We start from the raw sequence: 15797 nt of genomic DNA, 5'->3' as shown, positions 1-15797 counted from the left end.
ATAGTGCAGTAGAGTGACTATAATTAATAGCTTATTGTATATTTCAGAATAGGTAAAAAGAGAAGATTTGGACTATTCCCAAGAAAAAGTGATGATAAGTGTTTGAAATGCAGATTGCTATTTACCCTGATATAATCATTGCACATTGCAGACATGGAGTAAAAAAATTACACTGTAAATCCATAAAAGTATATACAATCATTGTGTCAATTGAAAATAAACATTTTAAGAAGGTTGTCGAGAGGCATTACAAAAGATAGAATAGAAACCTAAAACAGGTTTTTCAAGAACAAAGAATTGAACAATAGAGCCAAATATAGCAAAGACATAAACAAAATAGAACAAAGATAGACCTATTAGCTTTGAAAAAGCAGAATCCCCAGATGCAGATATTAAAATGTGTATATTAAGTTTTTAAAAGGCAAATATTTCCTTTAAATGCATTTGAGAGTCAGATATAATGAGGTTTTTTTTAAATCTGTTTAATTGTGAATTCATTCTCTTTATGATCATCTGCCAGGTTGTATTATAATTGTCTGAACTCAATGACCTGCTATAATAAGCATAATGAACAAAGTAATTTCATAGTCACAAAAACATCAACACTGCATCAGCATTATTTAACAAGGATATTTTTATACATAGTTTGGGCAGCCATGGTAGCTTTACCTGGAAATGTAGATTGGTCCTCGAGACTATGAAACCACTAGTGAGAATTTTATAACTTTTAAGTAAATCTTTAATTTCCATTACATCTCAAGAGACCATTTTTATGTTAACTGTGGATTATGAATAGTACTAATTTATGGGTGTACAATAAAACAAATATACAGATGAAATAAAATCATTGTGCATAATAGAAAATTCCACATTTAAAAATGATCACAAGAATTCTGTAGTTAGCCAATAGGTGGCTTTCCTAATGACACCTTAAAAATAATTTATAGTATGAGACTAGCAGATCACGTAATGGTTACATTGCTGGACTACCACATAGTGACTGAAGTTCGAATCTCGGACCCAGTAGCTTAAAACTCAAGCCAAGCATGTGTGCATGCATGCATGCTCAAAATCCCAAAAGGGGAATGGAGGAGCAGAGATTGTGGCATGGCCGTCCCCTCTATGGAGTGATTTCTCGCTTTCTGTCTTTCTGTTCTGTGTCTCTGGTGAGCACATGTGCCCTATAGCAAAAATACCTCTTTAAAAAAATCATAATAAAAAACAAAAGTTATTTAAGTGTTAATTGCACTTGGGTGTAATAAGCAAAATATATGCTGGTCCTCAAGTTTACATCACTGGATGAGTTCTAGACAGACATCAATGGGTTTTCAATGAAAAGGATTTTCTTAAAAGTATTAGCTCAATAATAGGATTATCAGACTTTAAGATTAATTTATTTTTATCAGTGTTTCAGACTTAATAGTACCCAGTATTTATAATTTAGATTATTTACTAAAACAATTTATGAAGAACAGTAATGTCCAACTATGCTTCAGGTGCTTTATTAAGATATTTTACTCAGTTAATGAGAAACCATACTTTAGTCAAGTGCTGTAAATGTGTTGAGTAAGGACATGTCCATGATAACAAGAGAAGAGTAAAAATTGTCTTTATCATCTGATATATTACTGAAGTTTTCACATAGTTTTATAAGTCAGCATTAGCTTAAATCTTTCTACCTAATCTTGAGCTCAACTAGAATTTAAATAAATGTCTGTATCTTCATTTAGAAGTAGTGAACATTTTTAAATTTAGCTTGACTTCACTTTTTTTTAAACATACAGTAAGTAGCAAAGAAAATGCAAGTGACAGGATTAAGTCTTCATTTTTTTTTTTTTTTCTTTAGAAAGAGAGACTTTTGCTATAAGGCACATGCACTCGCTGGAAAGACAGAGACAGAAAGTGAGAAATCACCCTACCCCCATGCCCCAGGGGAAATGCCCATGTGGCAATCCCTTCTCCATTCTCCTCTCAGCATTTTGGGCTGGCATGCACACACACACACCCCTAGTGTGAGTTCCAAGCCGCCCAGTCTGGGACTTGAACTGCAGTCAGTTATGTGGGAGTCTAGGAATGTAATGTTACACCATCTGCTGGTCCTAAGTCTCCATTCTTAAATGGCAATAGGTAATTTTTGAATTAATTGTATGCTTAGGTATCCTGAATGAACTTATACCATTGTCGAATGTGTTGATGCACATTCTACTTTTCTTTCATTGTTTTTTCATTCCAAAATTATATATACATATACATTCCAAAGACAGTAATACTGACTCTAAACCAAATCATTTGTGACCTGTTGGGTAAAACTTTTCTTCTCAGTTTAAAAAACAAAGCAAACACCTGCCCAGAACACATCAGATTCTGGAAATGAGATTTCTAGTGAAGAATAAAGGAATCGGCCAGTTGAGCAGAATGTGGTTCTAGGAGCAGGAAAGGAAGCTGCCAGATGCCTCCCATTGTGGGGAAGGGAAAACAGACATTTAGTTTCTGGTCAATGGGCTCACATATCTATGCTATTTTATACATGATATATTGCAAATTTTTCAAATGTTGAAAAAATATTACACATGACACCCATTTGCTGTATTTTTTTCTAATAAAAGTAGAAAAGTAGACTTTGATGCTTGGAGACTTGTCAATGTACAGGCTACATTTATTATGTTACCACTTGTTATCACTAAATAGTATCCCATAGTTCTTTGTCTTTAAATTTTCTCGGTGTATGTTTGTATGTATCCCCATGCAATTTTATACATGTTGGACTGAAAATAGAATGAGGATATTTTTTAGAATGTGACACTAAATTCTTGTTGTAATAAACTCTTAAGAACCTAATTGTAGAATTGATACAATGCATACACCCTAATCTGGATAGTTTTTTCTTTGCAGGAGGCTTTATGGAGACTGAAGCTGCAGCTCAGGAGTCCCTGGGGTTAGGCAAACTTGGAACTCAAGCCGAAAAGGATAGAAGACTGAAGAAAAAGTAGGTTTGGAATTTTTTTTCCCCTCCCTCTTTAACTTTTATTTATTCTTTAAAATTTTTTTAGGCAATTGTAAAAGAGAGTGGATGGGAGCAAAAACTAGACTGAGGCTAGTATTTTTCTGATCCAGTATATTACTTAACACAACTTGGTACTCCATGTCTTGAGCTGTAGTTTCAAAGAGTATAACAATCTCTAAAGCCAGTAGTGGAAATAAACAGTTCCTTCTAAGTTACCAAAGCATTTGTTTTAAAATTCAAATATATTTAAAATATTTAAATGTAGCCTTAAATGCAGTACTGAATCGCTATGATAAAATGATACTATCCAACTTTGTGTTTTCTCACATGACAGCTATAATTATCTACTCTTGAAAATGGAGAGAGGTATTCGTCTGACTGATTGAATATAAACTTATTTTAGACGAACAGCAGATTGGATTGCATCTGTCAGGAAACTGATAGTGTATCTTTCCATTCACATCTAATATGGAACATTTAAATGAATTGCAAGATGGGCAAATTTTAAGTCTCAGCAGCTGTTGGAAAGCAAGTAGATCCATACATCACATATTTTAAGATACACAGTAACATTTTCAGTGAAAAACAGCACCTTTAGAATATGTGTTTTGAAAAGCAAAATAACTCCTCTTTATTTCAGAATCTACTAGTTGGTTATTCTTTTACTCCCTCTCAGATATTACACTGTTTATGGTTTGCACATTTTCCTTCTATCTTCTGAAAGAATATTCCTTGTCCTAGTCACTTTGTAACAAATATGCTGTATGGTTACAGTATGCACGCTGGTCAGTTTATATTATATATTTATTTCCCACTTGCTTTGTAGCTATTTGACAAATAATGCAGAGCTATATACTTATAAGCTACAGATAAACTCACTAAGCTATAATTGCTCATTAGTTTGCTACTTACTAAAATTAGGTATGTATCCAAATTCAGTAGGAATACTCTCCAGAAAAAAAATGACCTTGGGAACATTATTTCCTGCATATAATTACTCAGTCACATCTAATAACATACATTTCTTCTTTAGTTACTGACACTCAAAATATGTTTAAATATTATCATAATCTTTCTTAGGTATATTAACTTTGATTAGGCATATCAAGGAATACTATGATTAATTTTATGGCTATTTTTACCTCCTAAAGATACTCTTGGATACATTCTTTAAATTAGTTTATTTCAAGTCTAAAGGAATATGAATAATTAAAACTCAGTTTGGCTTGTGGACATGGCTTATTTCCTTTAAGAGTTCATTCTCATTTCTCTCACAAAGAAATCTTTGCAAATAATGACATGACCAGCTCTCATATATAAGGTTAGTACTGAGAATGCACCATACCGTTCAGTGATTAAGCCAAGTTAAGTATCCTTTGTAACAACTACTAGAATGAAACGTTCCTATGATTCAATGACTTAAAGTAATAGATTTAAAGTTTAGGTGTTGTTACCTTTATACACTGTTTGCATTGACTCAATATTCATTTTGAACAACTATTTCTCAACTCCTAAGAACCCTAAAGACCGAAACTGGTTTTAGTTCTATATTTATTGAGTCATCAGAAGAGTTGTGATGCATTTTTTTATGTAGGAAAACATAGTAAAAATACTTCATGACTTTTCCAAAATTCAAGTTTGAAGATCTTACTATGCTCAACTTTTTTATTTTGCAATGTTTTTGCAAAATATAATTATAAAATGTATTAAATAGAATTTTTGTATTTGATATTAAGAATATTAAGAAAATGCTATTAGGCAATAATAGCTAACTTTCCTTGGTATAATTATTTCCTATAGACTAATAGTATTTGGATTAAAATTGATCCGACAAGACAAGACAAAGTAAATTACTAAAAGTATAAAGTTATTTCTCTTAGTATGGCAATCACAAAGCAAGAACTCCGTGAGGATAATTATGTCACCAGTGCGAATGAGATATCCAAGTTCTCATGTTTGGTTTCTGGGTTATCACACAGAAAAAAATGTTTTCATGTTATGAATTTTATGAGATAGACAAGATAAATTGCCTTCAAATTATTTGATTTCAACATTTATTTCTTTCAAATTTTATGTCATTGCTAATTATTATTAAATATTGGCAACATGCTCTTAAATATTCTCAAGTATTTACATTTTTGTTTAAGCAATTCCAATTTCTTTCTTTTTTTTCCTTGAAGATACCATAGCCTCTTTCCGTGTACTCTAAGGTATCATACTTTCTGTGTTTCATTTTCTTGCTTACCATCCTTTATCAAGTCAGAAGAAAAAACATTTTCAAAACATTTTTTTGAAAAAAATTAAAACAATAAGTGGAGAAACCTTTTGTAAAATGTTAAACATTATAGGTAGGATGTGTATGGTCATTCTCACTGGTTTCCTATCAAGAGTTTCTATATCCTGCCCTATGGTATAGCAAAGACGATGCTTAATTAGTACTTAATCAGACCTGTGATTACTGTCTCAAAGTTCATAGCAGTTATTCACCAGTCTCTGAAAACAAGCAGAATTAGATAAAAATCATATTTTCAACTTTGCTAAAATAGTAGATACCTACAACTAATACAGTATGGGACTTTAAATTTAATTGGGAGAACGTTCTAGAGAAGCTAATCATAGAAGAGTTTTTAGAGACCATATGGGAGAGATACTTTCAGAGGGCAGTATTAGAGACATTCCAAATTCTTGCAAAGCTCAGAAATTTGAAAGGTTGCCAGTCCCAAACAGAAGTCTAAATTGAGGTCCATTCACCATCCAGCGAATTTAACACACATAGGTTAGAACAGTGTATAAGATTTGTGTCCTTACTTTATTTCACTGTGCTTACTAGCGCAAGTATGGGTTCGGCTTGCATTTCTAGCTGTGGATCTATGATAAGAAATGGGAAATCAGTAATACTGGATCTACCAAATCACACTACTCAGCAAACACTTGTTCTTCTTTACCTGTCTGAGTATTATCGCATAGGTGCTATCTTTGATTAGAATAATATGTCACCTAGGCTCAAAGTTGATCTATATTGTTCTGCCGGGATTGTCTTTACTATGCCCCATCCAGGCTATAATTTCCTGTAAAGCTTCAATTTCATAAGTTTCTCCAGAAGGTTCACATAGAAAACAATGAATGCCTATAATAATTGTGTCAAAAAGAGGCTCACTTAATAATTCTTTGAATTTTTCACATTAATTTTCTTAGTCTTCCTCTTTAAAATTTGACTGGTTTCTCCGTAGCCTGGTACAAGTCTCCTAACTTATAAGGACTGAATCTATTACTCTCAATATGTAATCTCTACATTAATATTGTAATTCTTTATAGTTTTCTCAATGTGAATTCCCTCTGGGATTATTACGACTCTGCTATCTTATCCATCATCTTCTCTTGATTTCACTGGACTCTACGTACCTTTTTCTATTAAAAAAATGTTTCCCTTTTCTAAGATTCATATTAAGAGCAAGTAAGCCTGGAAAGTTTACATATTTTTCTCATATCTCTCAGCCTGTTCTTCAAGAATTAATTTCCATTTTTAGCTCTGCAGCCTGTCTTAAGCTAAGATGTAAAGCTACTTGTTCACCTAAAGCCAGTCACACAACACAAAAATAACTTCATAGGATAATAGAAGTTACTGCAAGACCCAAAACTTAAATGGGCTGGCCCCAAAGAATTCCTGTTTCTGCATGAGATTCAGCTCCCAAATTTTACTTAAAGTTTGGATTTGGATATTTTAAGGGATAATAAATAGAAACTCTCTTTCTTGCCTAAGTTCAGACTTTATTTGGTGACAGAGTCAGACAATTAGAGATCAAAATGTTAGATAGAACATGACATAGATAAATGGGAAAACAAAACAGAACAGAAACACAAGAACCCTGAACCCCCAATCTGGTAAATTTACCTGAGACAGAAAGAGCCTGATAGTTACAGGCTTTTCAAGGTCCACAAGTAGAAGCCCCACCTCACCTTGAAAATGATCACCAGTTGTCCTTGCTGTTTTGAATGGACCAATGTAAATTCTTCCAACCTCCCCTCATTTTACCCTTCTCTTTGCTCTATAGTTTGGTGCACACTTTCTAGGCAACCTGTTTCATCAACTTAGCCTTGGCTCAAAGTTCTTTTGCTTCAAAAGTAATAATCATAATAACATTTACAACGTTATAATTTGATGAATATGCTACTTTAAAATCAAGAATTCTCAACCCACAAGAAAAAAATGAAACATATTATTAACATCCTTGTCTGAAGAAGAGTTAATATACTAGTGTTCACTGTGTTTCCATTCAAAATGCATCAGATCTCTTACTTTTTGTTTTTAATCTCTGAATATTTTTAGCTGCTAGCTTTTTATATCACTATCTCTAGAAACATGATGATAGGATGAGTGGCAAACTCTCCATGTTATCAGGGACCTGAGATATATTTACACCTAAAATGGATAATTGCCCCAAATATAGAACTATTGCTTTAAAGTAATTTTCCCTTAGAATTTTAAAGTGCCTGCTCTTCTCACTTCTGGGCATATCTACGTCAATTGATTGCCATTGTTTTGTGTGGACTATGTAAATTTATTTTTCCTCTCTCTTTGAAAGTTTTAAGATGTTTTGCTTTATCTCTGGAGTTCAGAAATACAAGTACATGCCTATTGAAATGGCTTTTTTTTTTTTGGTTTCATTTTTCTACATTTTACTTTCAATTTTAAAACTTTTTAGACTAGACTGTCTATCATGTATTGCCCTAAAGAATTCACATTTTCAGTCTGAACTATGATTCTAAGAAATTTATATTTATGGGACTACCTGGCATTAGAGATGAAAATATCAGTTTCAATAGTAGATCACCTGTCTAATTCTCAAAGCCCTTCTGACGGAGCACGGAACAATCTAAAATCGGCAGAACATTCAGTATGGCTCTACCCACCGTGAATACAAGCGATGAGATCTCTAACCTAAGTTTTCATCTGCTAATGCTTTTGTCCTGTTTTTTAAACACAGTATTATTTTTAGTAGAACATATATGCTTGATGGACTCCTCTGTGTCTTGAGACTTAAACTGAAAGATACCATATGAATATTAATACACTGACTGATCATGTTCAATCTTTAGTTCTAATGTAGATAATAGATTATTATAGGTGAGAATTTTCTACATACCCTGAATTGATAACACTGCTAAGTTAACATGGATTTTATTTTTGAATCAATTTTTCAACATCATTAAAATGAAATTACCATCCCATCTCAGCTATCAGCAGCATCCTCTCCCTAGAGAAGCAGTTTTATCCTTGGAGCAGGGCAGTCACAGTTAATCACAACCCGTGAATCTTTATGTTAGAACTTCAAAGACATAAAAGGGAAGCTCTATAGATTTAGTTAATTTATTCCCATCACAGTCCTTAGGGTCTCCTTCAGTGCATAATCTTTAATGTGTTTTGAGATTCTGCACTTTTAATCTTTGGCATTTGGAAGATTCTCAGTGTGTATATCTCTAAGCAAAATAAATATCACTGAAAATATTCTTACTTAAAGGTATTATGAAACACCCTAACATTCTTTTATTTAATAAATATTTATTAAGTGTTTATATGCCAAGTTAAACTTACAAATAAGTTGTATTCTAGAAGATAATTTGTAAGATGTGAGTTAGAACTCTGAATACATTTTTCCCATTTAAGTGGTGGTATATACATGGAAGGTAAACATCTGTATTTCTTCTACAAAAATCTTTTTTGTAGGCATGGTATAGAAACTAACCCTGACTAGATAAAGCAAAAAGGAAGATGCCCTGGCAGGATAATACAGAATTCCACAGATTTCAGAAACAATAGGATATATGCAAAGTTTTAAAAAATATTTTTACTCATCCTATTTGTCCTTCCTTCTTTCCTTCCTTCCTTCCTTCTTTCCTTCCTTCCTTCCTTCCTTCCTTCCTTCCTTCCTTCCTTCCTTCCTTCCTTTTAGTTTTGCTATAGGGTGTATATGCTCACCAAAGGGCAGGGGAATGAGAAATCACCCCCCTGCTGAAGAGACAGCAACGCCACAATCCTCCTTCCTCCATTCTCCTCCTGGGATTTTGAGCATGTACATGCCTGACATGATTTTCTAATTTTTCTTTTTTTTTTCTATAATATATGTATACTCAGCAGAGAGAGAGAGAGCAAAGGGGTGGGAGGAGTGATAAATCATTCCTTCCGGGATGGCCATGCTGTAATTTCTTCTCCTCCGTTCTCCTCTTGGGATTTTGGACATATACACACACATGCCCAGCATTATTTTCAAACCGCAGGTCTGAGACTCAACACTGCACTGTCAGCCATGTGGGACCCAGTTGCCTTAACCTCTAAGTCTTGCCAGTTCTTTACCAGGTTTCAGAATCAGAGTTCCTAGGTGAAATCTTTTCATTGGCCTAGTATAGAAGAGATATTTGTACTTGGACCAGATTGTTATAGTTAAGAGTTCTTTTAGTATAGCTATTGGGACCACACTACACTCAAAGAAGCTAATGAAGTGGAATGTGTAGGACTCTAAGCCAATGTTCCCAGTATTACCTAAGAAAATATGTCCCAGTTTCTTCCTTGCAAGTCTTATCTGCCTGCACTGAGCCATTTAATTGCTTTCCCATCAGATCATGCATACCCCTGCCTCGCTTCAATTGAGGACAATTTTAAGAATTCCTTGAGCTTAAATAATAATATCCAGAGGCTAAAGATAAAAATACACTAAAATTTGTTAATAAAAATAAAATGAAGGGAAACCAAAGTGCCCTCTTCGTATGACCTATTTGGAGGATTCAAAAGAACACAAAAGACATAGAACTGCTTTTTATTTCCTTTATTTTTCTTTTTTTAAGAGAGATTTTTGCTGTAGGGTGTGTGTACTTGCTGGAGGGACAGAGAGAGACAAATAGAGAGTGAGAAAACACCCACCCCAGGAGGAATGTTGACACTGTGATCCTTTCTCTCCATTCTCCTCGCAATCCTTCTCCTCCATTGTCCTCTTGGGATTTGGGGCTTGCACACACACACGTGCACCCAGCATGTTTTAAGCCACCAGGTTTGGGATTCGAACTGCAATCAATGATGTAACCATTATGCCATCATCTGGTCCTGAGCTGCTGTTTTGATCCAAGGGTGCAATGTTAATATATTACAGAGTAAAAAGAAAGAAGCCCCATGTGGTCTCCATAATTTCTGCCCAGAAGAAACCCTTGTGACCTGAAAAGAGTAAGATAGTAATTAATAAATAAAAATTAAATGCAAGATAGCAATAAATACTAGAAGAATAACCCCCTTTTCCAAAGCAATCCATATGTTCTTTGAAGTCAAGATGGACTAATAGAACATGAAACTGATCATTTTTCATTCATTCGCTTAATGTCTATTATGTCCCAAGGACTGCGTTATAGACCATTATTTGAATTATACAGTTTGACTTTTCAAAGTGCTTGTAGAGAGACAACTATGAAAACAAAATATTGTGCTGAAGTATTCAGGGTTTATGATCACTCCTTTAGGTCACTGTTCAGTAAAGAGAATGAGAAAAGTGCCACAAGCCTAAAACACACCTCATGTTATTTAAAAGACATTCTTGGGGCCAGCCACAGTGGCATGCAGTGTTAACTCTGTGTTCTGTAGGCTGGGATCACATGGGAGCCCCAGGTTATCCCAGTGTATCTTAAAAACTGGGCACAGAGCTGTGCGTTTATAATCTCAGCAACTCAGAGAGGTCAAGGCAGGAGGATCATAAACTCGGGCTCACCTGGCCAACACAGCTAGATGCCATCTAAAAGAGGCAGACCATGGAGGCATACACCTGTGGTCCCAGCTGCTCAGGAGGTTGAGGCAGGAGGACTGTATGTGTCACTGCAAGACACTGTCTTTGAAAATAAATAAATAAATAATTAATTAAAAGAAGATATTCTCCAAGACAAATGACCTTTGCAATCAGAGAGTCAAAGGGGTGTGAATGAATCAATGACAACTAGGTGAAACAGATGGTGGCATACCTGCCACTTTTACAAGTGATTTCAGTTGAAATGCTATATATATATATTATATAATATATATATATATTTTAAGACTTTAAAAATATATATTATATATAATTCAATTGCAACTCCCAAGAAAATCACTTTTCCAATCTAGGCAAAAGAGCAATGCCTAACAAAGAATGCAAGGTATCTTAATACCCACAAAAGTGATGATAAGGTCAAAATTCTGTGCATTGACTCTATTGTAGCTGGTTATTTTATGGATTTCTGAGAAATGTGAAGTAGAAGTATTCACATCAGCATATATGAGGAGGAATATGATTAGAGTAGTGGGATGACACAAGCCACATCTTCAAGGATGAGTTGAGATAATCAGGAACGTGCAGAGTGTAGGGCAAAAAAGACTCAAGTTCTGCCAAAAGACAGAGCCATCAAACATGTTCTTTATGGCCTCATGATAAAGTCCTGAGCTGATCAGAACTTATTTCAGATAAATGTGGCCTGATTCTAAATGAGGACTGCTAGTAGTTACAGACCTAGCAAGTCCTAGTGAAAAGAAAGGCAATTCCCATGAATATCTCCAATGTGGATGTGCCAAGCATGCGCACACAGTTGCATTATTCCTGTGGGAAATTCGACTTTCAGCTGAGAGATGATATGAAATGCTCTTTAAAATTGTCCCTGCACTGACACTCTGGAATTCTTTCCAGAATTAAATATAATTCACAGGAGAACTAGACTCAAGAGAACATTTGAATTTTATGACATACTAACATATTTTAAGTATTCAAAACACATTTTCTGAATAATTGAATGCATGAGTAGAAGCTGGGTAAGGAGAGAGCTCTAAGATAAAGAAAAAGCCTGAAGAAATGGAAGAGCTAGGGCGATGATTTCTTCCCAGATAACCACACCTGAAATCTCCTTTCCTCTTGGCTCTTGTTCCTCCTCATCCTTATTCTTTCTGCACCTCCGTATACTGACACCAGTAAATGACATCCCTGTAAAATCTCTCAGATCTGTTGGTTTTCTCCTTCGTAGCTCAGGTCATCCTGCTACAACAATCCCCTTACTACTCATCTTGCCTTCCCATAATTCATTCGTCATCCCTCAGCTAAAAAGATCTGTCTAAATCACATTTCGGAACCTACCTAAATCCTCTCAATCATTCGCTAGCAGCCCTGGGATAAATTGCAAATGATTTTATGAAGCCCTTAAGTCCCTGGATTATCTGGCCCCTATTTATCTCACCAGCCTTCTCTCTCTCAACTTCCATATTGCACTTCACAGTCAATATCTTCTTGTTGTTTATGATTATTCCTGTCTCCTTGTATTCCATTTCCTCCTCATCCTTTGTATAGTAATGATAAAATACCTGTTTACATGGGCCAGTTGGTGGTACAAGCCACTAGATCCCACATGGCCAACCTCACAGTTTAAGTCTTGGATCTGGCAGCTTAAAAAACATGCAGGGTGCATGTGTATATGTGCCTAAAATCCAGCAAGACAAATGGAGGAGAAGGGATTGAAATGTAACCATCCCCAGTAGGGGATGAATTTTTCTTTGTCTCTCTCTCTCTTCTCTGTCTCGCTCTGGTGAGTGCACATGACCACTCACAAATTCAAAAATATATATATACTTAGACATGGGTGTGCATGTGTGGGTGTATATATATATATATATATATATATATATATATATATATATATATGTATATATAGATGATAATTATGTAATTACCATATAGTGCAGTTGCAGTGTGCTAGGCAAGCACTAGTCTATGCCTCTTATGTGCATTATCTCTTATTTTTCACAAAATTGTTGAGAGAGAAACTGCTCTTTCCTCCCACATACAAAGAAATATAATGTTCCAGATACTGTAGTATACAAAAACAAAGATCTCTGGAGCTCATCTTTTTGTCTGAATTATTTAGAGTCTTAGGGTAGGGCCATGATTTAAACAATACGTAGTCCAATCTTTACTGGGCCTTGAATACCTTAAGTAGTTTTTCATGGTCTATATAAGGAGTAAGCAATGTATTCCTAACTTCATTTATATTCAGAAAAGTAACATTTTTTTTCCTTAGAGAATACTTTCTTTCTTATCTATGTCCACCCTATCTTTCAAAATAAGGAACACATAAATTAAAAGAAAATACTTTTTTTAAGAATGGATGAGGTTGGGATTGGGGAAATAATTTCAAAACACAAGTTTCAGAGCCATTTCTGGAGCCTGGTAGTTATGGTAGCCTATCCTACCTGGCCAACCATGCAGTTTCAGTCCTGGGCTCAGTACCTTGAGGAACATATTAGACACAATGTATGTTCCCAAAATCTGGAAAGGAAGGGAAAATGGAGGATAAAGGACTACATTTTTGCTATAGGGCATGTACACTCATTGGTAACACAGAGAGACAGAAAGTGAGAAATCACCCCCCCCCCCAACCCAGAGCAGATGGCCATCCCACACTCCCTTCTCCTCCATTCTCCTCTCAGGATTTTAGGAACACATGCACATGCGCCCAACCTGAGTTTCAAGCCACCAGGTCTGGGACTCGAACTACAGTCAGCCATATGGAAATGCAGTAACATAACTATTATGCTATCTGCTGGTCCCAGTAATGATCTTTTAAAGCCCTTTATAAAGAGTCTTAAATAAGTTAATATTGATGTCGAATAACTAAGGTATTTGAGACTTAGAAAAAAACAAAAACACCTTATTCCTCTAAGCATTTTGTTATTTATTTGCCTAACAAATCTAACACAGTCAAATACTAAATTAAAGTTTTGATCATGAATTTGATAATGTAATTTGAGATAGGGACATTTATTTGTCTATTCTAATTAACACCCATTTACTACTCAATTTGGTGTTAACATTAGATTTTAAAATATTTCTGAGCCTCTCCAATTTGAACCTTAAGACCTAAGATATACTTATATCCATAAAGGAAACTCATTTAGTGAACTTACACTCCACTTTTAAATACAAAGTCGACGAATTTACAAGTAGAAGGCCCCTTCCTTTGGTGGGAGATCTGACAGATTAAAATGAAACACCTGAAAAATGTAAGGCCTCCATTTTGGAAAATAGGACATGTATTACCTCATAACTTCACACTGTGTCTGGATGTTCCTCAGGAAAACATCAGGCCATAAATTGGATTTGATCTTATTCGTTAGATGGTAATATAGACGTCTTTTCCATATCAAAAGAAACTTACTACATGCCTATTGTTTACTGTGATCTTTAACTGGAGAAAATTTATTCTTGACAGAATCTCTCTTACTATTTTCATGCCCTTGGCCAACACTGGAATGGAGAAAAAAAAGAATAATAATTATATTTAAATAGTGGTAGAAATGTCAATAAATAGCAGGAGAAAAGGTCTGTGTCAGGGCAGCAGGAGTTATGGAGGTTATGGTGCTAGATTCCACATGGCTGTGACTTTGCAGTTTGAGTCCCAGATCTGGTGACTTGAAATCATGCCAAGTGCATGTGCATGCATGCCTAAAATCCTGAGAGAAGAGTGGAGGAGAAAAGAGTGCAGTGAATTCATCTCTCCTGGGGCTTTCTCGCATTCTCTGTCTCTGTCTCTGGTGAGTGTAGGCACCCTGTAGCAAAAACTAACTAAAAATAAAAACTGTATCAATTTTTATATGAAGAAAAACACTTCTTTTAGAGAAAAATCTGTAAATACACAGTGCTTCTTCTGTCAAGTTTGTAATATATTATCACAAAATCTCAATCATCGATGACTATAGATATTTATCCTTTGTATTGCATATTTTTTAAAGTTATGAGCTAAAATACTTAACATTCTAAAGTGAGATACTTTTCAGTCTATATTTATCCTTTGTATTGCATATTTTTTAAAATTTTGAGCTAAAATACTTAACATTCTAAATTCGACTGTGGTTCATAGAAACTCTGAGAAATCAGCAAACAATTTAAATAAATTGATAACACAAAAATATTAGAACTTTGAGCAATGCTTATTGAGTAGTACCTTTTAAATGTGTGTTTATTCCATAATTGTCCATTTTAAGGTATTTTTGTTGGTATAATTCTTCTATTGTAAAAACAGATCAACAAAGGTCTAAAAAATTAGTATTTCACTATGAGCAAATTTAATCGAGTTGTTTTATTGGAAAATGATTTCTCATTAGCTTGTAGGTTAAGGAAGATTATTTTGTCTATGGTCATAACGGTTCCTTAATGCTTTTGGCAATTTTCCTGGAAAGCTCAGAAATTGCCTTTTTTTCCCAGAATTATCATAGAGTTCACAGGTATGTTGACAAGAAAAAACATTTTAAGCACTTGAAAATTACTTTGGTCTTAATTTTATTTGTGTTAAATGTATGATGTGAAAAATATGACTTAATAATCTTAGAATGTTGTGATGCCAACTTTTATGAATATTTATGTTTTTTGTTTATGCGGAAATTTAAAGAGCTTGCCACAGCTGGTCTGGAGGGAAAGCCAAAAATAATATGCATTTTTCCAAAGTGCCCATTGGATAAAAAATACATGGTTTCTCTGAATGAATGCCTTTAGAGGAGGCACGTGCAGGGGTGTTCCATTGCACATCATAAAAAATGAAATGCTTCTAACTTGTCTATTATTTCTGATAGGAATTTCTGCTTTATGTTTTGTTATATTGAATGTATTTTATGAGTTGTAGTAGTAACCATTTTATTTTTCTAATAAGTAGTCTATTACGCTTTATAAACATTTTAAAACAATATTCCCATGATTTTTTGTTGAATTATTTAACTTCCATATTTTCTCAGTGCCTCTAGTATATCCGG

General features: G+C 34.4%; 1 protein-coding gene across 24 annotated transcripts in view; it reads left to right on the top strand.

Moving 5' to 3' along the window:
- The window catches only part of PPFIA2 (PPFI scaffold protein A2), a 533343-nt gene that overhangs the window by 468046 nt on the left and 49500 nt on the right, over positions 1 to 15797 (top strand). For all 24 annotated transcript variants that reach the window (XM_027769717.1, XM_006142879.3, XM_006142880.3 and 21 more), the window contains one exon: positions 2893 to 2986. In XM_027769717.1, coding sequence (XP_027625518.1) covers positions 2893 to 2986 — 94 coding nt within the window. The remainder of the gene's footprint in view (positions 1 to 2892; positions 2987 to 15797) is intronic.

The sequence above is a fragment of the Tupaia chinensis genome, unplaced genomic scaffold, assembly GCF_000334495.1.
Source record: "Tupaia chinensis unplaced genomic scaffold, TupChi_1.0 Scaffold000085_1, whole genome shotgun sequence".
Taxonomy (NCBI): domain Eukaryota; kingdom Metazoa; phylum Chordata; class Mammalia; order Scandentia; family Tupaiidae; genus Tupaia; species Tupaia belangeri.
The sequence above is the reverse complement of the archived record's forward strand: the minus strand, read 5'-3'. Positions and strand labels throughout refer to the sequence as shown.